The 24,116-nt window shown below is 43.3% G+C and overlaps 2 protein-coding genes across 2 annotated transcripts in view; one reads left to right on the forward strand and one right to left on the reverse strand.

Moving 5' to 3' along the window:
* The window catches only part of LOC139926156 (testis development-related protein), a 404,183-nt gene that overhangs the window by 15,535 nt on the left and 364,532 nt on the right, over nt 1-24,116 (reverse strand). The window lies entirely within an intron of this gene.
* Nucleotides 6,959-24,116, forward strand: part of mettl24 (methyltransferase like 24) — a 34,857-nt gene continuing 17,699 nt past the window's right edge. The window contains exon 1 of the mRNA XM_071912599.2: nt 6,959-7,394. Within this exon, the coding sequence (XP_071768700.1) occupies nt 7,056-7,394 (339 nt within the window). The 5' untranslated portion in view covers nt 6,959-7,055. The remainder of the gene's footprint in view (nt 7,395-24,116) is intronic.

Consider the following 24,116-nt stretch of genomic DNA (forward strand, 5'->3'; position numbering starts at 1 on the left):
CACACAAACGTATTCTAATTGAACAGTGTAATCTCTAACTGTGTGAGCAGAGATTGTGTGTAAATGTGTGTTTGAATGCATGCATGTATTTATCCAGCCAGAGCCCCAAGATGCACATGTGGTTGTGGAATATCTGCGCTTTGCAGAGATGCAGGTGCAGATCTCTTTCTGCCTGCGTGACTGCGGCTGCTTCTGAGCGCCGTAACTGATTGTGCTCCTATTGGAACGTATGATTAATGATTGATACGGGGAGTAGCTGTGGCTGTATTGACTTAGCTGCATCTTGCCTTGTCTGGATTGAACAGGGCCGCTACAGTACTCTGACAGTGTTTGCTTTTGCTGTCACACTGACCCACCATCTGCTCCACTTTCTCAGATGGGAAATAATCAAACAGTAGAATTGTACATGAAATAGGTATGACGTACAGATTGGCCATTTATAAACTTTTTATACAATATATAACCCTGAAATGCGGTGGAACGGGATGGAATGGAATGGGCTCACTTGTTAGGGATTGCAATTTAGTAATCAATCTAACAAATCACCTTAAAGATTCAGTGCAATGGTTTCAACTCAGTCAGGAAAATTTTGAAGTTGTTTTCCAACACAATGAGCATCAGTTTTTGATGGTTAGATGGTACAAAGCTTGTAGAACTGAGTGAGAGCCGAACCTTCCCTGTGATTGTGCCTCCACTGCATGACAATATTTCTATCTTTCAGGAACAAATATCCAGTGTTGGGACTTCAGCACCCAGCAACAACCGAGGCACAGAGAATTTGGCTAGTTTGGCAAGTAGCTGACTGGCTACTGTCTGACAGACTATGGGACACCTCATTAACTATGCATACTGTCGACCAATCAGAGCATTCATTAAAACCTGGGTGCAGGTGACATCATTTACACCAGGAAGTAGATTGGAATTCTAAATCTGTTTGATTCTGTTGAAAATCAGAGGAAGTTTCCACAATGTTGACAGTTATAATAATTTGGGTAACTTTACATTAACAAGACCTTTGTTAAATTATACAATGAAATTGAGAAACGCAATTGTCATTACACTGGACTTTTAGGTTTCACATCACCAGGACAAGTAGCATCATCATCTAGCAACAGGGTTTATGGAAAATGTGGTCTTCATTTTGACAAACACTAGCTGTAACAATACCACTTGTTAAATCACAATTACTTTTACAATGATATGTTGATGTTTAAAAATGCTACAGGTATCAACTTTAACCCATCAAGCTTTGAGGTATTCCAAGACTTCGAGCCGGCTGACTGATGGCAGGTTACTGATTAGATTCAGTGTCATATGAAGATAAAACATGATGAGAAAATGTCAGATTGAGCTGGATAATGAGCAGCAATGACCAGGTCTGTCACATCACCATCCAGGCTGTGCTGTTGACAGTGGGTTGGTGTATACATGGTCCACATTCCAATCCATTGCAGTATGTTTCATTTGATTTGAATGACTCAGCTTTGTCTCGACCTAGCACACCACTTTCTGCTGAGTAATATCTGTTTTTCTCTCCTCCCACCAGCCTGTCAGCTTTTGTTTGCTGCCCACTTCCTTACTTGTTCTCAAAGGAGCCCGGCGCTGGCAGGTATTTGGAGGAAGCTGATAAAATGTATGTCATGCTGCCGAGAGGCTAACAAGCTGCTGATCCTTGCTGTTGAGATATGGCTGTTTTTGTACACGTCCTTTTCTTTTCAGCTGTTTGTTGAAGGTGGGAGAGAAAGAGATTTGAGAGGACTTGTTTTATGGCCTTAGATCCAAACTCTCTTTCAGTCTGGGATTACTGTAAAAAAAACAAGTTGTGGTCTCTGCAGAGAAGTGAACAAACTGTGAATTTATATTTAACGTTTTAGGTTTTTCATGTTTGTGAACTTTGACATTAGAGAAGCACTGGAGGAAGTTTTAAGCACAGATTAATTAGTCTGGAAATATAAACTAGTCTGTCTACTGGACTTCAGTATGTTTTTCACCAGAATCACAGTGATGTCTCTGTGTGTGTGTGTGTGTGTGTGTGTGTGTGTGTGTGTGTGTGTGTGTGTGTGTGTGGTATTTTGGGCTCCAACCCAAAGCAAACACACTCTCACCTTCACCTGCTCCTGTCACAACTGTCTGCTTCCCACAGTAGCACACGTTTACACCAAGAAAGACCCTGGATGAGTTTCAGTGTATTCTCCAGTTAGAACAAGCCATTAATTACCATGCGGACTAACCCATTTCAGTCTAGTTTAGCCAGTCTAGTTGAGCCTAGTCTTACTTCGTGTGTTGTGAAACCTATACATATCAGAACACCTGCCGTATGTTTGTGAGATAACAGCAAGTAATTCCCTGTGCACATTTTTGCTCCGATTTCTAAACCTCTAAAGACATTTCTAATCTGTAAACCTTATTACATCCTTTTATATCCTATAATCGCACACTCACACTCTTTGCATGAGCCAATGACAGGTTTAAAACTTTACCTCTTGTAGTCGAGGTGTTCATTGTTGGGTCGCCCCGCCTGTCACTCCCGAGTCCCGCCTCTTTCCCCTCCTTTCCTCCCTATTCTCAGGAGGCTCAGCTTACCTTTCCTTCTCTCCCTTCAACCTCTAACATTGTTTTCCCCCCAACATCAACTTTAGACACCGTTTCACTCCGAGCCAACTGGGCTCATAGATCAGTTGTTCTTGTACTACTGAACACACTGTGAATGTGTGAGAATTGGACCCAATCTATCTACTGTAAATACTGCACCTAAATATTGTACCTAATCTAGTTCTGTGTACATTTGTGTGACTTTTTTTGACATGTGTGCAAATTCTGTGGCGTATTTCTTATCTGACAGCTGTATGATGCACACAAGTAATACATCATTTTCATAATTATTATCATACAGTAACTCAATGCCAATTAGGAAAATACACTTTACAGTATTTGTTGAATCTCTTGAACAAACAGTGGGCCTCTGCATGACCTCTCATTGATTTGTGCTGATTTCTCTGTAATGCTAACTGTAGAGGGGCCAGTGGGTCAAGCGTGTACTTTATTCTGGCCTGGTACTCAGTCAGGAAAAACACACAAATGAGGAGAGGAGTGGAGAGGAGAAGAGAAGAGAAGAGAAGAGAAGAGAAGAGAAGAGAAGAGAAGAGAAGAGAAGAGAGGAGAGGAGAGGAGAGAGAGGAGAGGCCTAATTTAACATTATCCAGCCATGTGGCAGCAGGTTTTGGCCAAATCCTGACAAATCATTGCAACATGTGCGATGCCGTCGACAGAGAGAAAGAGGAAAAAAACCTCTCCTGTTCCATCTGGAAAAGCTACAACAGAAATCCTCTTTTTATTTATACTTATACTTATACTACTATATTTAACTTCACAAGTCAAGTGCATTATCCAACTTTAAGAGCTACAAGGTTGTCACAGTGCCTGACATCGTTTGAGTCATTTTACTGATTTTTTTTCAAGATGAGAGATTGATTGCTCTCTTTAAGAAACATGTGCAGGCACGCACACACACAGAAAACACACACAAACACACAGCACATGACCTTTGCAATTTCTCCATATGTATCTTGCATCTGCTGGATGTAATTCTTCTCTGTCTGAATCTCCAGTCAGTGTTACAGGGAGCATTATTTTCTCATTTCTCCTCATTAACTTTAGCAACTTAATGACCAGTTGACCTACTTCTCATTGAGCATTCACAGACACGCAGCATATTGTATCCAATCCGTATCTAAGTGATAAGTGATCATGACTGACCACTTGGTGGCAGTAGAGATTGTCTTATTGTCTTATATCTAAACTGGCATCTGCTATGCACCCAACATATGATATTTACCAAATCAAGACAATTCAGTGTCAGGAAAAGTTTCTAATCACAAAAAAGTACACTAAATTTACTTTCAAATACTTTTCTGTAATTTTCCAAACTGTCTGGAACTAATTGTATTAGACTATGAGGGAAACCCCACAAATATGGTGCCTATCAAATGAAGCTAATGCATAAATAAATAAATTAATAAGATGTTTGGCAAGTATCGACCCAACCGTGGTGTTGCCTTTTGCTATCACAACTTTTTATTGTTCCCATAGCAACAGATTTAGCAATGAATGTTGTTTGTAAAATCATAAATCAACTTTTCAACTTTCAGCTTTTCATTCAGTGTACTGATGATTGATTGATTGATTGATTGATTGATTGATTGATTGATTGATTGATTGATTGATTGAGCAACTACCCACTGAAAGTACATACATAGAGGGATATGTAATGTATATTCAAAGTATTCTGTTAGATCATCACACGGCCATCTTCGTAGGAAAATAACAGGTGATTGTAATAAATTAACAGGTGATTATATTCAAACGACAGCCACAGCCAATGAACTGTCTATATTGTAAGGCACCATATTGATAGCAAATGCATGTGACATCATGGGAATACTATGAATAGTCTATTGTTCATAGTAAGTCTTGCACAGTCTCTTGCACAAACTCTGTCAGTTGTCATTATGTCCCTGCATCCAAATATTAGACAAATTCCTGGGTATTTATAGTATTTGTAATAAAAGTGATTCTGAGTCAGATTGATTGATTGATTGATTGATTGCAAGAGAAAGCAAGAGAGAGAGCGAGAGAGAGAGAGAGAGGAAGAGGCAGAGAGAAATGAATGAATGATAATGAGGGAAACAAATGAGAGAGAGAGAGAGAGAGAGAGAGAGAGAGAGAGAGAGAGAGAACAACAAGAGCAGCAGGGAGAAGTCAGCTGGCCCTTGTCATTGTAGTATTTAAATCCAAAGGGTGAACCTAAACTCTCCTCATTGGGGAGATTGAGGAAGCGTTGTTATTTCCCAGTTCGATCCAGAGGGGGCAGTAGAGAGCTACATCAAAACAGAGAGAGAGACAAATGCTTGTCATTGATTCTAAACGGCAGAAAGAAGGCAGCCTTATCATTATCCTGCATTTTCTCTGATTAAACTATGTCAGGATGCTCAGTCAAGCCAGGCATATCTTAATTTCCATCAATTGAAACCGTCAGCAGCGGTGCTTTTCTCCAGCCAAAGATCCTTACTTTCTCACACGTCTTCTCCTTTGGCAGGCCTGATAATTCATGTGTCTTACTGCGCTCTGCAATATCAATAACATATTTAATAAATGGGAGCAAAAGAAGGGGTTCTGATTTATAATTTGTTTATAAATAAGAACTGATTTAGTGGTTTCTGGAGGGAAATCAGTGTCAAAGTCAATGAAGAGAGTTGAAGAGAATGAAGCCAGCGTTAGACTATAAATTCATTCTGTGAGAATCACAGCCAGGGAAATAAAAACACAGAAGTTATAGTTTTCATCAAGTTGTTTATTGCCATAGATTTCAAAATCAGAATGAATAGTGTCAGTGCTGGAGATATTAGTTTGGGAGAGCTTACAGTTACCAGGGGGAAACAGTACACACCTACACAGCAAGATGATGATTCACAATGCAATTTCTTGGGCGATGCAGATGAGCAACAGGGAAAAAGTGAAATACAGTGAAACAGTGTTAAAAATCAATCTGAATGTTTCCTTGCAATGAAATGTTCCCGTTTGATGAAGGCAACAATGCTGGGGCAATTTGTTAAATGCAAATCTGCATCAAAACTTGTCCTGACACCCCCAAATAACTGTCATATCCCTTTTTGAGTGTCCACTTGTACACACTCTTAAAAAGGATGTAGCATTTTCAGCAGATCCGTATCAGTGGGTTAGGGTTAGTATGGGTTTACTTGAGTGTTTCTATTTTGTGAGACTTTATACTTTTACTCCACTACATTTATCTGATGACTTTGCAGAATAAGCTTTTACATGCAAAACATACAATTAGCTCATAAAATATGTTGCATTGTTAGAGTTTAAACTCCCAAACAGTATATGGAGCGGTTAGACTTACAACATTAAAATACTTCTTACAGGTTAATGCATCAAACACTCTGAAAGGGATCGTTCTGCAGAATGAGTACTTTTACTTTTGATACCTGAGTACATTTTAATGCTAATATTTTTACTTCTACTGAATGCAGAACATTTACTTTTAATTAAGTCTTTTTCCATTATGGTATTGTTACTTTTAAGTAAAGGATTTGAGTACTTTTCCCACCACTGACACACAGCGGCTGATACCAGCATATGGTGTGTCAACCTGTGTTGATATCAACAGATTTTATGGTGTAAATGAACGCAAATGTAAGCTATGTTACACACATATGAACACACAAAGTAGCACCTCCTTTTTTAGAAGACATGCTTTTGTTCTGCACTACTGTTTCCTCTAGTTTTCTCCATCCCTTCTTCCACTGGCAGAATGAATGCAATACTCTCTGCCTCTGCCTCTGCCTCTCTCTCTCTCTCTCTCTCTCTCTCTCTCTCTCTGTACTTGTCTCTGTTCTGTGAGAGAGGCTCACACAGAGGCTGGGAGCATGGGTGACAGCCAGCGGTGGATCTGCAGGCCCTGCCCATATCTAGAGTTACACAGTAACCCGAGATCCAGCGGGGCGGGAGAGGCAAACTGAGGGAGGGGGCAGAGGGAGAGAGGGGTGTGTGTGTGTTGTGGGTCAGAGAGAGAGAGAGAGAGAGAGAAAGAAAGAAAGCAGATGAAAGGTCTGTGAGGGCTCAGTGTGTGTGTGTGTTTGGGAAGGGGGAGACTTCTGAGCGTGAGGAGGGAGTTCCCAAAGTTTTCAATGAGGGCAGCACGCACTGTTCTTTTGACTCCGTGTGCAGAGCCTCATGCACACACACCACACACACACACGCACACACACACTCACATACACATCCAGATAGAGATGCACACACACACGCATGTTGGAATATGAGCGGACGTCTTCTTGTCTCATTAACTGGCCCCTCTTGGTGAAATGCTGGACTTTGGACCTGAGGGGAAAGAGAGGCCCGACGAGGAGAGAACAGAGGAGAAGAGAAGCTTTGACAAGAAGGAGAGGAAGAATGGGATAGAAGAAAGAACAGAAAAAGACAAACTAACTGAGATGGACTGAGGCGAGCCAAGAGGGAGAGACAGGAGGAAAACCATGAAACACCAGCAGCCGTGGACGCGGCTCACCGGGGGACTGCTGCTGCGCGCGTGCTTCCTGCTCGCCGCCGCGTGCGTGTGCGTTCACGTCTACCTGGAGAGGGGTCACAGGGGCGCACCTGCACCCCTGGCCTCGGGACGTCCCGCCCAAACCGACCACAAACCACAAACCAGAGCCAAGCGGGTCTCGTCGGGGCCAAATAACGCTGCGGAGCGGGATGGGAGCGTGAAAAGGAGAGTGTCCTACGTGCGCACACTGAAAAAGGACAAGAAGGGCGACGGGGACAGGGAGGACCCCTCGCCGGCGTGCTGCCCACCTCCCAGCCCGCACAGAAAGGTCAGTTTGCCTATGGCGTTGATGCCAGACGCTTCCCTGAGACGTTAAAGTTCCTAATTGCTGCGGTTAGACTTGTTGTGGAGTTATCTGATCCCAAATCAGTGTTTTAGCAGACAGCGGGGCTCGGTAAGTGATTCACTCCATCGCAGTGAGTCACCGGCTCAAAGCTGGGTAATCCCAGGAGGGTGATGGAGGGGGAACAGAGAGCAGGGGAGAGGGCCGGCAGGATCAATGCATGATCAATGAGGGCTTTTTAAATGCTGTTAGTCACTTGGGTTTCTGGTGGTACAAAGCTGCCTGCAGTTATTTTTAATGGGGGTATAAATTCAATGGGGGTGATTACACTCAAATTGAACACACACACACACACACACACACAAACACACTGGATACAACCCCTCTGGCCGACTGCATATCAGTTGCATATCTACAGAGAGAGTCAGGTCCAACAAAGGACCATTCAGACACATTGCCTATTGGAGCAGACGCAACTATTCACATACACAAACACACACACACACACACACACACACACACACAATCCAGGGGCTTGACCCTTGCCCTGTGAAGGGTGTGTTAAAGCGCCGTGTAACAACACCCACCACTTCCCTCTTTTTCTCTCTCTCTCTCTCACTCTTTGTGCCTTTTTGACTCTTTGATTCATTATTTTTGGTTCTTTTCTCCATCTCAGTAGCCCTTTTTTTTTGTCTTTTTTGGCCCATTGATCTCTCCATCCGTCCGCCTCCCATGGCCTTTCACCCACCCCACCCCCCACCGTCCTCCTCCCCCCAAAAAAACTGCCTCTCCCCATTTTTCTCTCCATCTTCTCCTCTACTGTAGCCCCCCCCCCCCCTCATTTTCTCCCTCTCTCCCCGCTGTATTCCCCTCACCCTCATATCTCTCTCGCCCGTTCGTTTTCGCCTTTAAATCTTTAATGACCGCAACCAACTAGACACTGAGCAGCATCGACGTTGAGTTTTATACGCTATGAAAATCACTGCAGGGGTGTTACGCCACACCGAACCCCCCGGGCACCTAAAGCCGGGCACCAGTGCACCATCAATATTACATCCCACCATATGTTTGCACTCCCTGCCTCTTAACACAAAATTTGTCACACAAGACGCCCTGGAGGGGCCCCCACGAAATGTGTGTGTGTGTCATATGCTGCTCTCGTTTAGCTCTCTCATTATCTCTCTCTCTCCCTCTCTCTCTCTTTTTATCTATCTATATCTTTTCTCTCATCCTCCCTTCAGGCTCTCCCCCTCAAAGATCACTGTTGCTCTTTCGCTCTGTCATGTTTCCTCATCTCTTTTCTTCATGCCCTCGTTCCTACCGTCTCTCTCTTCTTCTTTTCTCTTTGTCTGTCTCTCTCGATTTTTAACTTCAGACTCACCACCCACATCTAACCCCCATCTCTCTCTCTCTCTCTCTCTCTCTCTCTCTGTCCTTTCTCTCCCCTCCTTTATCTTGCTTGTTTTTCTCTCTGACTTTCTGCCTGCTTTCTCCTCTCTGCACGTATTTATGCATAGCAGAGGAAATACAATGGGCTGAATGGCAGAGCCGCTGCTCTGAGAGGAGGATGACAAGGACGAGCCCAATGACCTTGATGCCTATAGCAAAGGGAAAACTTACAGAACGCTCCTGTTGGGGCGCACATACAGGTGGAGCAAGGTGCAAAACAAAGGGAAAAAGTGGCATTCACAGACTCTCTGTAAACGGCACTATTTTGAAGAGAGTTTTGAATGGGAGGATGTACATGCCCTTTCAAGCGTTCATTCAGTGTTGATATTTCTGGATAATATCACTCCATTTATTTAAAATAGCCTGTGTTGTTAGTCAGTGTTTGAAATTTTGTTGCACCGTTCTATCAGTGAGAGTCTGCAGGCCCTTTAGAATCCCAGGCCGGTCCCAGTCCAGGCGTCCAGCATGCCATTGTGTAACAATAAGCCTCTGTTCAGACCAAAAGTGACCATACAGTTAATGGTTTGAAAATTAGATTACTCAAGTAGATGTAGGCTTAGGTTTAAAATTGTGTTTACAGGCAAGCTCTAATAATACCACACCTGCCACAGTATTCTTACATCATTAGTAAACCATCAAACAAATTACTTTAACTCTTGTGTTTTATCAAAGCCATGGTCCCGCTTATGGTGTTTCCCTTTTTCAGGCAGCCCTTTAAAACTCTTTATTAGCAACCATAAAACATTCCCACCTCATGCTGTGTTACACCTTTTAACCAACTTAATTCATAATCATTACCACAAGATAAACACTTCTTTTCATAATTCACAATCTCTAGCCCAGATTTAACCAAAATTATTCCACTTGTTTTTAAGAAAAATAACCACAATTAATGTATTATTGTGAATATAGTAAAGACTAGAGGAAACTATGTTCATGTACAGTATTATCACAACCTGGGATATATCAAATTTTAGCCTATTTTGAAACTGTGCCATAAGTTGTATGGCCCCACATAATGGCATCTTTTGAGTTTCTGGTCAAATTTGAATAAAACACCTACCCTTCACGAAAAGTTGCGAAAATTTTTGTTCTGATACCTAGTGTGGAGGATGTTATGAAGCCTCACAGCAACCAGATAAATGAAACCATATGACAGCAAAAAGTTGTAAATCGGATTTGACCGTAACACAACAGTGTTAACGTCTAAACATCTATTTTGCATTTTTGTTAGCTTATCATGATGTTTGGCATGTCAACTATAACATGTCAACAGACTGTGAACATGGTAAGAATTAATAACTTTGAGTTGCTACCGGGCATAAAGACTGTTAGCTGCAGTCTTTGCTGCCACACTCATACAGAAATCTGCTCATGTTACTGAGCACTGACCTGCTTTACTTAGTCGAATATATGGTACTATTGTGTGGGGTTAAGCTGTTGGTGAATGGCCATATTTGAAGTGGGATGTATGAAGTGATTCATAGTTATACACGTTCATATAATTCAATATATTCTCATTCTATATACTATTGCTCTTAGTAATGTCAGGGCTAAATTATTTGGAGAGCTGATCAATTGAAATATTGTTTTCCCTCATTTTCTAGAGTTGCATAGAACTCACCTGAAGGCTTTGTCTGAGCAAAATGAGCTGAGAAATAATTCAAAATAGCAAAACTATTTTCAAAACGCATTCAAGAAGCTATACTGGTGAGACAACAGACTGTTGCTTGACAAATTATGTTTCTCTTAATAAACTGTGTGCGACTGTGCGTGTGTGTGTGTGTGTGTGTGTGTGTGTGTGTGTGTGTGTGTGCGTGTGTTTGTGTGTGTGTGTGTGTGTGAGTGAGTGACAGCCTGAGGGTCTGTCTTAGTAATTACTAAACTAAAGGAGATCTAATCTCTTAGCTGTCAGGCAGCCACACAAACACACACACACACACACACACACACACACATCCTCTTTAATCATTTACCTCTCACAGGCTTTCTTCCCTGCTGGAAAAAGATGAAGCTGAGGAGTGGGATGTGTTGAGGAGGGGAGTATGGTAAATTATGGACAGACGTGAAGTGTGTTGGCCCAAACAACAGCAGGGAGAGAGAGAGAGAGAGAGAGAGTGAGAGAGAGCGAGAGAGAGAGAGAGAGAGAGAGAGAAAGAGAGAGAAAGCAGAAACAGCATGAGCACCGATGACTCAGCCTCCTGACTTTAACACGGTGATAAACAGACTACTGCCCCCAAGACAGAGTGACGCACACACACACACACACAATGCATACACACACTACACTCCTCCAACGCATTTCTGTCTCTCTAGCTTAAAGGTGCTACCAGTGTTGCAAGGTCTCTTCCGAGGAAAGTAGCTGTTGGCTGCTCAAAAAGTCACTAGAAGTCACCAGATGACGTCAAACGCTAATTTGCATATGAATATATTTGCTACACCGATCATGCTCTCCCCACACTTTTAGCGGAGGGAGGAGCTGAGGTGTGTGTGGGAAATGTACGTGCATCAGCATCAGTCGTACCAATTTGTCCCCAAATGCTTTGCGAGTCAACACATTTTTACCAATGGCCTGAAAAAGCAGCTAGATTTGTTGCTAATCGCTTTTAAAAAAATAAGTTCGACGGGGGGTTGAAAAGTTTTAAATCTACCAGCAAAGCTACCAAGGTGGCAACAGTGGGCGGTATGTGTATCATTTTTCATCAATCATCTTGGTATAATTACCTTAAACATATGAGACCATGGATGATGCTACTTGTCCATGCATCAGTTTTCTCTCTTTCACTCATTCCAACATCTACCATTGTGTGCAATAAATGCCTTAGCTCTGTTTGCACTGGGAGAACAGTGGCCCTCTTCCTGTCTTGTGCCATAAAGCAATCTCTCTTTGTGCCGTAAAGCATCGTAAATCTGACCTGCATGCATTAGGCACACAATGTAAAATGCAGTATAGAGGCTGGTAGAGAAGACAGTCTTCTTGCTGATGGTCTTGTATGATTACAGTAATAATACTAAGTCTCCAGATTAATGTGATATATGTTAAAATGCGACACATTCCCTGTCCTCTCTCCACAGTGAAGGTATTGTGAGTGTGTGAGGGGCTGCAGCGCTTCTCTGTTGGAATTCCTCTCCGGCGTCAAGGATTTCTCCCAGATAGACAGGCTGTCATTCACACGTCGCACACACTCAACCTCAAACCCCATAGGCAAGCACCGCATAGATCATAATGGAACCATGCATCTCCTGAGACAGGCCTCCCAGTTTTAGCACATTTTTTAACATGAAATTCCATGACAACCCATCCAAATGATCATCCAGTGATGTCGATATGACAAAAAAATAGGCGATCTGTAAACTCCGGCAATATCTGATACAATAATATTTGCAACATGTATTACGCAACACTGTATATCAGGGGAGACAACATATGTGAGTAAGGGCTTATAATGAGAGTCACAGTCTAGTTCTATGAGTTGTTTGTAGCCTTCAGCTTAGTAAACCAACACTGTTCTATATTAGACGAAGAGCCTGGATTTGAACATTCATTCATAAGCACATGGGTCCATTCCAGTACTGCATGTCTCCCTTAATACCTGCGAGCATTGCAAAACTATCAGTTCTCATCATTATACAGATAAATATGTGAAAGCCGACATAGGTAGGATCATGGCAGACTAAGAAAAATATAAAATAGAAGCTTTGTTTGAAGTATTTGTTCACTGACACACTAAATATATGTCATTTGGATGGGAGTTTTCATGCTTAACCTTTTGACAAAATTGTGAGCAGTTGTTTGGACAAAATAGACTTCTTCTGATTTAGCTAATTGATTCCACCCAAAACCACCAATAAGCCAGAGCAGCCTGTCCTTTAATTCAAACGATTTCTTTTAATTAGATGGGACACACAAGTTCATTTCTCCGCAAGGCACGCATTAATTACTTTTGTTCAAATGAGCATCAGCATAATTCTAAGTGAATACTTCGCTCCTGAACGTCAATTAGTTCTGGGTTGGTATGAAGATAGAACAGAAAAGGCCACTTTGTGCTTTCTGCGCCAACCACTACCAGCCAGTATCGGGGCCCCAGTGGAATTTCTAATGCAGAAACTCAGTGACCTTGTTCATGTCTTGGAAAGCTGAAAAACCTCAGCTCAGGAGACAGAGAGAGAGAGGGAGAGAGAGGGAGAGAGAGAGAGAGAGAGTGGGAGAAGGAGAGAGAGAATGTTGGAAAAGAAAGAGAGGGGTTTGACTTCTGTAATCCCAAAGGTGTGACTGGAGTCAGTTCTCAGGCAGCTTTAACCTCCAACTGGGGGATCCAGGGAACCAGGGAGTCACAAGAAATCAGCGGCTGGGAAAGTGACATGTCACCTGGGTCATACTCCTTCTACTCTCCCCTCCCCGGGGCCAGGGCAAGAAGTCTCCTCCGCATCTCAAACACCTACTGCAGCTGGCCTCTCAGCTCGGGCTATTTATACACTTATATCGACTGATTCTACAAAGCCAGTCTGTTATGCAACCAAGATGGTGAGCAGACTCTGCTTTTTTGAAGTGAAATTTGTTTACGCAAAAATGTGTTTGTTTATTCACCATATGTTCACTTCGGGGAGAGCAGAGAATAGGAGTTGGCAGCGCTTATTTTGTCAGTGAAGCTAGTCTTAAGGCTGAAATTGCCTAAAATATAAATGGAAAAGTAGGTTGCCAGAAAGCGTGCTAGGGGTTCCTGAAACTTAAATGTAAATGTAGACAAAAAAGTGTGCCAGAGGCGGCGAGCCTCCATCATTGCAGACTTATTTCTTCAAAGCAGAAGGTTTACTGCTCATGCATAGGCCTGCAAATAGCCACATGTAGGGCAAAACTTGCAAAATATCCTATAGATGTCATTTGTTAGACAATGCCATGCTTATGCTGGGCTGAGAGAGCAACAGAATCAAGTGCCTTGACAGCAATTTCCATAGCAAGGTATAATAACTGCAAACAGATCAAACCTTTCAGGGAGAGGAGGTTATTAGCGTGTTTAGACATACATGCCTTTTGATTTTCAACACTTTTGGATCATATCACTGCAATGACATCACATGTACACGCCAACCTCCCTGGAGAGGTAAACAGTTCTAAACAGGCATACACCCTCACTTGCACAATTCAAGATTAGTATCCAAGTATAATCGTATAAAATAGGCTTTCCTGGAATCTGTGCCAATTTATGGAGAAGTTATGGGGAGAGGTGTAAAAAAAAAAACCTTTCAGATAATCAATCAGTCCCCTCTGCAAGGTTACAGAAATATGGTTATATAATTGCCGTGAGCAGGGGGTTTTTAAACTTTTTCAGTGTGAGAAACAACTGAGAATCACCCTGGAACTGAGGTTCATTAAAACATAGTAGAGTTTTTTGAAGCTGTGGCTATCAGACTTGGCAGAAAAAAAGGTGGCAGAGCAGAACTGAGCCTTGGAAGTTGATGGCTGGTAAAATAACAGATGAAGCAAGAATGTCTTTCAGCTTGCGATCCTGACTTCTGACTGGAGTTCTGTGCCATAGCAACCCCGTCTCGGGCACGATGATCGAATCCATATGTTGGAGTCGGAGAGGCAGAATTCACTCGGTGCACTTTAGCTTATTGACTGAATAAACAGTGGGCCCGTTGTGCGCCTGACTCCTATCGGACAAAGACGCCCACTGGAGGGGGAAAAGTCAGTGTCAAACCGTCAAGTCCGGAGTCGGGATCGCACAATACTCCCCTCAGACACGGACGCCTTGTTTGGAACATTCCAGAACGTTCTCAGCCTCCCACCCAGCTGATATGAAAGAGCGCCATTGACCTCTGAAACGGGACTCCCTCGCTCCCATCTTTACCACTCACCTCCGCTGGCCATGCATGTGCACACACACACGCCTGGAGTTAATGGCAGCGCCTGAGACACCAAACAGCCCGTGGTTTGTTTGTCTAGCCGAAAACCCATTTCAGCGGCATTGGACCTGCACCTCGGCTACCTGTGTCTTGTTACAAAGACAGCAGACACACAGCCACCAACACATAGCTGAACCACAAGAGCCAGACGATCATTTTAAACCGCTTGTTGTTGCTTCAAGCCTTGTTGAAACATTCTCTGCCTCTTAATCGCTGTTTGGGAAGACTATTTGTCTCTCTCTCTTTCTCTCTCTATCTCTCTCTGCATTTGAAGTCTATATTTGTTTCATGTGACCAATAGCTGACGTTGAGTGATAATAAGACAGATAATGAGATTGGAAGACATATGGAGAGGAAGGCAGGGGGAAGAAGAGATGAAATTAGAAACACAGACGCAAGCCGAGTGCTCTTGGAGGCACTACTGTTCGGTAATAATGTTGGCAGGACGCGGATTTGTGCAAACCGGCCCGAACATTGTCAATTACGATGAAACGGCTAGAGACGTACAGTGCAATTCCTCCTGTCATCTCTTTCAATTTATTTCAGTTTTAGATTTCAGTAATAATTCATGTGGAAGACGCAAAAGAACAGGATCGGCAAAAAGTGAAATGATGAGCGCAGAGAGACAATTACCTATGACCCCCCCCACACACACACACACACACACACACACACACACCCTCTGTCTGACTCTCTCTGTCTCTTCCTTTCCATTTCCATCTCTAGAACTATGTGTCATATGGTGCTCAGCATGCTCCCTCTGCTCCTCTCAACTAGACATCAAACACAGATCTCATATCTGGGATTGCGTCCAGGAAGGCACACACACACACACACACACACACACACACACAATAACAATAAGACCCCATCTGTCTCTCGAGACACCAGCCAAGAAGGCCCAACTCAAACACAATATGGCATCAAATCAGACCACAACTTATCTTCAGCGGTGAGACCGCTTTCAAGGTCTCTCGCTTTCTACCCATGATGCCTTTCTCTCTCATACAGCCAAGCAGGCAGGCAGTTTCTCCATGTTACAGGGAATAAGAGCATCCAGATATGGCTGCATGGATGTGCGAATGCATGCATGAGTGAATGGGGAGAAGTTACGATGATCTGACTGGAGGGGAACTGAGTTTCCACGGCAACAGCCACTTCTACAGAGATTTAGGTTGATGGCATGTGCCATAACAAGTCCGCGAGTCAAAGGACAGCACAGTATACATTGGCTTTAATGTGTATGTGTGTGTGTGTGTGTGTGTGTGTGTGTGTATGTGCATGTGTGTGTGCGTGTGTGTGTGTGTGTGTATGTGTGTGTGTGTGAGAGCAAGAGAGAGGGAGCGAGTACATGGATATATTTGCTGATAAGAACAGCGGTTATGCTGAGATCTGAGGGTTAACATGAAACCACAAATGACTGATGGGGATCTATCAAACCAAGCCACACACAGCTGCCTTCGCTTTTAATGGCACACAGAGCGGTGTGGAGCTTTGGGTATATGTTATAAAGTCATTTACAACAGCCATTTCCCTCTGAGGCCATGGAATAGATTGGTTTTCAGGAAAAGCTGCAGAGATATGGGTGTGCACTCAGTTAGTATGCACACCATGTGCTTGTAATTGTAACTCAAATAACAGCCGGCATTATACTGTCAGTAATTGTTTCTACTTCCTTTAGTTTCTCTATATTGCCTCGTATAATGTATAAAGCCACAAAACACTCTAAGGTGGTGGACTGCATACACTCTCCGGGAAAGAATTTATAAAACAGAATTTTCTTTTTCAAAATGACAGCTGCCCTACTGATGAATGGCTGCCTTTACCATCACACACTTTTGCCATGGAGCGAACCCATCGCTGTCTTTGTTCACCCCTGCCATTAAGCATAAAGATAGCACTGGAAATGGACAACATTCGCAACATCACCTGCGCTGAAAGCTTTTTTATTTTTTTATTTGTGCCATTGAACACTGAGTGCTTTGCATTCATCTCATATTTCTGCATCAGTTTAGGTCATGTTTGATTCAGTGTGGTGCGTCCTTGCTGCTCTTTGCCTGCTTTTATCAACAAAAAAAAAAAAGGTTTCCAGTCCTTTCATACCACCCATGTCTAATGAATTATTGTTGCACAAGGCTACTTGACATTTGTAGTCATTTTGGGCAATCAATCGTCTCTCTGTCGTGCTGCTAAATATGAAATGTGAGGTTCTCAGTATTTGGGTGCAGAGGTAAGGGGGGTTCCCACATTGGTATATTCAGGGAGGAACCACCTGTAAAAACAAGGCCCGGGACTTCATAAGGAACAACGCAGCTTTGCACAGGCGAGATGGATAAGCACTGCTCACAGATCAGCTTAGATTTTGGTTAGATGGACAGAAAATGCTGCTGCCATGTGGGCGGCGGTACAAGCTGCTGAGCGAGAATGGGGTGCGCGCTGTTCTTCGATCAGCTTTGATTTGGGGCACGTGAGCAGATAATGCTGCTGCCAAATAGTCTGCAGAGTGAAGAATGAGAGTCTGTGCGCCGTAATGAAGCGCAGTGTATGAAGCAATTGAATACCATACACACAGAGCCGAGTTCAGCCCAGCCATTGTGCGCTAAGCATACTTTCTGGGAGCATGCTATTCATTTCCCCTCTCACACACACACACACACACACACATACACACAGCCTCTCTCTTACCGTAAATATAACCCAGATGTGGGTTTGTGAGATTGCTCAGAAAAAGTACCGAGAGGAGAACAATTTCTCCGTCCTCCCTCTTCACAGTCGCTCTTCACCATCTGTGCCTCAATCTCTCTTAGTCTCTCTCACACACACACACACACACACACACACAAACACACACAAACACACTCATACACCCTTTCCTTCCACCCTCTCTCCATGCTTCTCCCCTAGCATCACTCTGCCTTTAAGACCAAGGCTAAAGCCCTCTGAGATTATCGCCTTTATTAAAAAGATCAGCGTAATCCTCGCCTTTAATTCTGTTATACTCTCTCTCTCTCCCACTGTACTCGGGCCCTGAGCTGGGATTGGCCCGGTGAGGAATAGAGATGACACCCCAGGAAGTGGAGACATCTGGGATCTGGTCTGACTGCCGCAGTCTCCCTGCCTCCTGGATTAGTCACAGCCATAGCGCTATATAAAGCTGACTGTGCAATTGTCCTGCCTGTATGATAGAGTCATACTGTATTGGAAGCCATTCAAGCCTTAAAATACAGTATATGCTTGCTATCATGCTCTTGAAGTAATAAAAGCAAAATGTATCAATCTGGTGTACTTTGATGTCAACATGCATAAGTGGAAATTAAGCCGCATAATAAACACTTGGAAGAGCAGTCTGTACACACACAGACATACCAAGCGTAGACAGGGGAGCTCAGTTTGTGTCCTGGTATGTTCCACAATGCACCCAAAGCTATTTTTTTTTAAAGCTAGTTCATGTAAAATAACCGGCCCGCTCTGACCACAAAATTGAACTCACCCCACACAGGGCTAATCTCTGCAGACAGCACTCATAATGGAGCGTGGGTGGTGAGAAGCCCACAGACAATTTGACCTATATGTAAAACTTGACTTATGTATATTTCCTGATCAAAAATGATTCATCTCAAAACATTCGTTACTGGTGTCAGGTTTGGTCTTGTGCAGGAAGTGATGTGTTTTATATTTATATATAACAGCGGTTGGTTTTAAAAGAGTAGAAGAAGGATTCATTAATCTTCACAGTAACCTTATCTTGACACAAAACAGCCTATCAATTAAGCCAGATGGCCATTGACATGCAGGCAAACTCTAATCTTATCCGTCTTTTGCATTCACTCATTCTCAATTGAATAACTCCCAGTAAACATCACCACTGTCCACCGAAGTTGTGATTGACTAGCGACCGTGACAATGATAATCAAATGATAATCATACTCAGAGCCTAATGAACCTCTCAAATGGGATGATGGAGGGAGAGGGGGAGATAAAGGAGAAATGAAAGACAGAGATGAATGATCTCTGGCAGGAGAAACAATAAATAGAGATTAATCAACAGAGCATCGGCACGGTGTGTGAGATTGGGTGCTGCAGGCGAGACAGTTCTATTTCAATAGGCAAGGGTACGTTTGCATCCAGGTTAATGGCATTACATTTCCATAATGAACTCACTAATGATATAGTCTGATACAATCCAACTGTTTCACCTCCCACTGTGACAACATCATGATTTACTGTATGCTGTCTGTAAAAAATGTCTTCCAGGTGATTTGTCATTAACAGCAATATGATGGTTTGGGTTGCGTTTCTTTTTCCCATAACCTCTTCCTCATTTGTAGTCAACTGGTATGGAGAGTTCAACCAAAAAATTATGATTAACTTTCCATTTTGGGAACGCGGTTTGTTAATATGAATTATAAAACACATAATTAGTCCCATACATTTATTAAGTATTGTGAAATAACTGATAAACGTTCACCTGTCACCGCATAACAGTTAATGTAAATATTAATGCGCATACCCAAAATCAATAGGCGGTATTTATGTGTCGCTTAGGAGCCATTTTTTTTAACTGCTGTTCAAGAACTATATTGCTTGGTGGAAGAATAACTGAAATAATTAAAATGAATTAGAGATAAAAGATTTATTGAACATCTGCGTTTTTTCTTTATTAATATAATGGTATCGCTTTTTAAAAGCCATAAGGCGCTTCATTTTACAACTTCACTTCACTACAGCCTCTCCTGGCGTTTTGCTTCATTAGCAGCGGGCTTCTGGTTCACCGCTCTCTAGTTTGTTCTCTCATCCGGCTTCACCACCTACTAAGCAACACAGATGCGACAGATGCAGGGAGGTTAATACAAAGTTTTTACCCAAGCTGTCACGGTTAAAACGGCCTATAACTCAACAGCAGAAAAAGCAGGGCGAAGGAAAGACTGTGTTAAAACAACACTCCACACGCTATTGAACTGAAAGCTTTGACCTTTTGACTGTGCGGGTGGGTGGTAGGCTACTTTTCTGAGCAGGACTCTGGTGAAGCGATCCCCCCCCAAAAAATGAGCAGCGGGTCTGACTCTCAGCGACCCTGGCACTTAACCAACAGACCGGGCCTGACTTGGCAGCACTCCGTCTGTCGCCTTATGGTTTCCAAATGGGCGGACTAATACTCTGGTGACGATATGTTTACTATCCTCCAGTTGCTGTGACCGCATTGTCTTCAACCATTACATAGTCTTTCCACTGCCGTGTTTCGCTTCCACTGTTTATCCTCGGTGTAATCTTTATATAGTGCATCTGCCGCTATCTAAGAACTCTGCATCCCCCTCAGCTATCATCTTTCCTTGCAGTTATTTCCCCATCTCTCTCTCTCTCTCTCTCTCTCTCTGTCTGTCTGTCTTCTCTTGTTTTAGCCCGTCATCTCCTGTTCACCCATCCGTCCCGCTTCTCCCAGGGATTATTCATGCCTGGTCTGGCCGCTCGCTCCGCTCTCACACCCTGGCTGAGGGGCAGAGCTCCACTAACACACCCAGCTCCGTCCCTCCACTCAGTCTGACTCAAGACACGCGGGCCACGCAGAAAGCCCCATGCCAGACTGATCACAAAAAGGAGCTGGAATAAAACAGATCATACTACAGGATGTAAAAGCATTCTCTGAGATAGAAAATAAGGGAAAAAAGCAAGGAATTGAGGAGAAAAAATGAAGTAAAACAAAAAGTATTGTAGATTGTAGATAAAAGAGGTAAAATTCATAGAGGAAACAATATTTGTTCTATTAACTCTTGGTCTCAAAATGAATCTCATGCATCTACTCCCAATCTCCCTTTACCTATTTAATCAATAACTACCTGTCCATCCATCTATCTATCCATCCATCTAGTCCGTCCATGTAAATCTATCCTAATTCAACTGCTCATACTGAGTTATGTTGCCATGGATTAGGGACTGAACAGCTGAGAACAGATAGTCGTGAGTGATGTTCTGTGTGTGTGTGTGTGTGTGTGTGTGTGTGTGTGTGTGTGTTATTAACACTGCTTGCCTCTGCTGTCCCTGAGGTGTTGATGACTTGTTGTTGCTTGATTGAACACGGGGCCTAACGCTAATCTCATCGCTGCTCAGTGATGACTCAGCAATGACTAAGTGCTCAGAATGTACAGTATAGCACACACATACACACACACACACACCCTCTCTTTCTCGCTCTCACATTATAAAAGAGTGGGGCTTTAGTGTGACAGGTAGAAATCAGGTGGGCGGATAAAGCTTGGATTCGTTTCCCATCAAATAGCTTCTCGACAGATGAGAAGAACAATAATTGTACGCTGCAGCCCTCAAAGACAGCCGACTTGGACTGAAAACCTGAGCTGTGCGAGTCAGTCTCCTTTCTCCGGGGCAATGCTGTTCTCCAGTAATGTCTCTCCACCCGACAGCTTGGATGCACACCTCCGCCCCTGGCAAAATCCGTCAATATTTCCACTTCTTCCCTGCCTTTCTGTGTGCGTACCTGTGTGTGTGTGTGTGTGTGTCTTTGACCCCCTTTCTCTCCCTCTCTGTCCCGGTTCAACCCCACCTCACTCACCGCAAACTCCCAGTGAGTCCATTGTCCCAGATATCTGGCCCTCTGATCAGCAGTCCTGTCCCGACCTGTACGGGGCTGACGTATGGGGCCTGACAGCCGAGCTGCGCGGGGAGGCTGCGGTAAGGAGATGAAAAGGGCAACTCCGAGACAGAGGGCTTAGGGCAGCAGCTTTTACGCTCCCTGGGATGCAGGAAGGTGGATGTTTGCTGCTTCCGTACGTGTAAATAACAGACATCCCGACAGACATACAGTATCAGACCTTTGTTTCTGTCTCTCTGTGAAATTCTCCTATTCTCAACTTTTTTTGTAGCTCTGTTGACTGGAATGGGGGATTTTCTTTTTTTTTTTGTTTTTTTGTTTTTTATCAGGTTTTGTGTTTGTTGTCAGCTTGTGGGCTGTGCCTAAGACTTTTCCGTCAGCTTGATCTGAAGCACAATAGTTAGGAGGAGTGGAACAAAGAAGTCTCCCTGCGCAGGATAAGCTAGAAATGGAAATCAGGAGAAAGACACGGCACTTAAGACTGATCAAATAATCACTGGTTTGTTTTGTTATTCCTAGTATTCCCATGATGTCACATTTCCTATCAATATGGTGCTTTATCACATACACAGCTCATCATCAAATGACTGTGACTGTCATTTGATTATAATCACCTGTTATTTTCCAGCCAAGATGGCTGTGTGCCGATGCAATACTATGAATAAAACAAGTACAGATTCTGTGTAGTCCCAGTGTGTTGGTGGTGATGACGTACAGACCTAATTAAATATAAATTAATTAGAATGAGTTCTCAGCTCTCCGGCTCCCTAGTTGATCAGCTCTTCTATGGAAAATACAGTAATGTTAGGCTGCAACTGAACCGCTGCTTGTAGCGTATTACATACAGACGTAGAAGCACTGCATATACAACAATGTGCTATATTACAAAATGATAGCGTGTGTTGTCTTGCAGTCATAAAAATAATTAGCAATATCACCTATACATCAGCAGTCCATGCAAACTAAAGCCAAAGAATCCAGAGGTAAGTTCTCCTGCCGTGTGATGTTGTCGAAACTCATTTGTGGAGAATTATGGTTCAAATTACAGCAAAAATTTGACTTTGTTTTATAAATTGTATACATTATATACTGCTCAACAAAGAACAGAGTTGATTTGTCCAAAATTACTACACTTGGATGAAGTTTCATACTGTTTGTACACAACACAGCTATAGCAGAAAACACCTGTTTTGCTAACTGTATGGTGTGAAGGCTATACAGCAGTCCGTTACCTTTTGTTTGTTGTTTAATGAAGTTTGCAAGACCAAAAGTCCATATTTTTCACTGATAAGGAGATGATTATATTTGATGCAGACTATTTCTGATAACCTCTCTCGGGAGCAAATCTCCCTTCTCTTCGCTACTACCCATCCTCCACCACCCGCTCTCCCTGCCTTGTTCAAATTGGTCACTTTATGTGTCTATTTTTTCCCCGTCCCTGCCCACCTAAATAATAGGCAAGCTGAGAGAGACAGACAATAATAGAATGAGTGGTGGTGGAGTGTATGTGTGTGTGTGTGTGTGTGTGTGTGTGGCCAGTTTATGTGAAAAGTAAATCAGGAAAAACAAATTGCAGAAAGCCAAAACTCGACTGAAGCCCACACATGCAACATTCGTCAACCTTTCCGTCCTGCCTGGTAATTATGTTGATCGCACATCATGGGTGCAATCATTTCAAACTGAGAGACTGAGCAGGGAGAGAGAGAGCAGAGGGAGAGAGTGGAGGGAGAGATAAACAGAGAGACAGAGAGATACAAAAGGAAATAAAGGGCAACAGAGGGATGCTGCGGTGGAGGGAAGATGAATAGAGAGAGGAGAGGGAGAGAGTTGAAGCACGACAGGCATTCAGATGTTTTGACATGCTGCAAATCGATTAAAGGCTGAATTCCGAACAGAACGGCGCTGTGCGTGGATCCAGCTCCGCAGCCATTAGAGGGACAGCTGATCCTCTGCGTTGGCCGGCCGAGGCTCAGCATCATTGGAGGAGCAAATCACACACATGGTCCTGTCATAGATAATGCATTAGCGGAGGGCTGTGTGTGTGTGTGTGTGTGTGTGTATGTTCATGTGTATGGAAGAGGAAATGACAGACGGTCCTGTCATAGAAAATGCATTAGCAGATGTAAATGTACGTGTGTGTATGCGTACGTTTAAGTGCCCATACGTTTACATGTGTATATGCATGTGTTTGTTTGTGTGTGTGTGTGTGTGTGTGTGTGTGTGTGTGAGGCAGCACTGTAAACACATACCACACTGGTACGTTGGACAAGGAAAAATGTCAGAGAGGTGACTTATAAACAACCTGGATGCCTGCCGCATACTCTTGGAAATATCAAAGACCTCAACCTCCAGCTTGACAGCAAACACTTCCGCCACCTGTTTAACCAATCACAGCAGAAGTGCTGTGAAATATTGGATCGCAGCCCGGACCTCCTCCTGTCACTTGCTCTTTGGTGGAACCGACAAGGTGTAGATTGTAAATGAAAGTGTCTGAGCGGCGGAACCCATTCGATTGTGCCTGTACTCGCAAAGTTAAAAAAAGGAGGGCATGGCTGTGAACAGAGAGAGAGAGGAGAGAGGGAGAGGGGGAGAGAAACACAGATACAAGGTTATTTTCCTAAACAAAGCTGATGTCACCACAATGCCCTTTGCAGATTGCTCAGCAGATGTGCCCACAGCGCTGAACATACCCAAACATGATCTTGTTAGCTAAGCCAAAAAACCATCTTCGCCTAACCGTGGAGAAA

This window comes from Centroberyx gerrardi, chromosome 18 (assembly GCF_048128805.1).
Source record: "Centroberyx gerrardi isolate f3 chromosome 18, fCenGer3.hap1.cur.20231027, whole genome shotgun sequence".
NCBI classification, from domain to species: Eukaryota; Metazoa; Chordata; class Actinopteri; order Beryciformes; family Berycidae; genus Centroberyx; species Centroberyx gerrardi.